General features: G+C 33.6%; 1 protein-coding gene across 1 annotated transcript in view; it reads left to right on the forward strand.

Annotated features, from left to right (window-relative positions):
- The window catches only part of LOC146489542 (retinol dehydrogenase 13-like), a 1,123-nt gene extending 711 nt beyond the window's left edge, over nucleotides 1-412 (forward strand). Inside the window, exon 1 of the mRNA XM_085109392.1 lies at nucleotides 1-412. This exon is cut by the window's left edge and continues 711 nt beyond it. Coding sequence (XP_084965518.1) covers nucleotides 1-283 — 283 coding nt within the window. The 3' untranslated portion in view covers nucleotides 284-412.
- Nucleotides 413-1,656: the final 1,244 nt, after the last annotated feature.

A 1,656-nucleotide genomic window follows, 5' to 3' on the forward strand; every position in this document is an offset into this window, starting at 1 on the left:
TCACCCTGGCATTGTGAAAACTGAGTTAGGCCGACACTTGTCCATCACAAAATCTTACCTGGCCTCGTTTTTTCTTGCTCCAATTGCATGGTTGGTATTCAAGACCCCTCAGCAAGGTGCCCAGACAACAATTCATTGTGCAGTAGCTGATGATGTAGAGTCTGGGTTGTATTACAGCGATTGCAAGCCTAAGGAGCCTGCTGATCAGGCCAAAAATGATGAGGTAGCCAAGAAACTGTGGGAAGTTAGTGCAGATTTGGTTGGCTTAGAAAAGACTCTCTGAAGGAAGTACGGATATTATTTGTCGCCATCTTTGTGAGACTAAGTAATAATAATAATAATAATAATAATAATAATAATAATAATAATAATAACAATAATAATAATAATAATAATAACAACAACAACAACAACAACAACAACAACAACAACTACAACTACAACAACAACAATCTTTTAAACAGGGTGCATTCGTCATAAATAGTGGTTTTCAGGACAGCTCTGTAAAAAGTAAAATAAACAGAAATAATAATCAAAAACTATCAAATAGGGAAATCGTCAACTCAATAAGAAATCAGTCTTGATGTACAGTGTACAATCTAAAACTATAAAGCTATGGAGAATTACAAAGCTCATTCTTGTTATTTTTTCTTAAATAGTGCAATAGAGGTGATCGTGTTTGGAACTGATTCTATCTCAAATGCTCTGAGTATGACCAGGGTATATGACTAAGACCACATACTTGATCAATGCTATATTTTGACTTTTTACAAAACACTTCTTTGGTTTTAATGCCAAATTATGAGAATTTGATGATTGACGTATACATTAACAAGTTATTCCACAGGCCCTACCAGTCTTTTTGAAATCTTCAAATAATGAAGATTTGATAAGAACCCAAATGTCACATGTGTAAAAATCTGCCGACTGTCCAACCAATAATCCTCATCGTTGAGGGGATGGCGATATTGGAAAATAATAATATAATAAATTATAATAGTCCAAGTCATCAACATTGACAACTGCAGTCAAGTCAAATAAAAAATGCGAAAATTTCAAAATTTCTTTCCTTTTCATGTAAAGAGTTAGAAACATGACATTCTGTCTGGCCCTCAACAGTGGGGCATTTCACTGTGCAATTTTCTCTCACAATGAAAGAGGATGCTTGATGTGCTATGTTGATGTTGTGCTGTATTTATTTATTTTTTATTTGAAATTTAGTTTTTAGTGTAAGTAATAAAACATTGTATGTTAATTAAACCTCTAGTAATGTATCATGCATAGTATTTCTGAAACAAATTTTAAAAACATTTTCAAGCTGATTTCTCACAAAGCATCCAGTAAATAAGAACTTGAGCAGCCTGAGACCCGAAAATCATAGGTTCTTAGATGTGGGTGTTTACTGTACCTGGGAGTCGACCTGCTAGAGGGTTGGGGGGGGGGGGGGGCTGGGTAAGGTGAAAAAAACAGACTAATCCTTGAAAGAGAGACTGATAGAACCTAAATTAACTATTTTTTGTTATACAACATTAATTTTATGTATTTAACTTAAACATAGTTTATCTAACATGGCACAAATAGCACAGCTATTTTATTGTGTTGATTATTTTTCAACATATAGTAAAGTTTCTTCACTGCTGTTAAAACATTATATTT

The sequence above is a fragment of the Pavona decussata genome, unplaced genomic scaffold (genome assembly GCF_977016875.1).
Source record: "Pavona decussata unplaced genomic scaffold, jaPavDecu1.1 SCAFFOLD_6, whole genome shotgun sequence".
Classification (NCBI taxonomy): Eukaryota; Metazoa; Cnidaria; class Anthozoa; order Scleractinia; family Agariciidae; genus Pavona; species Pavona decussata.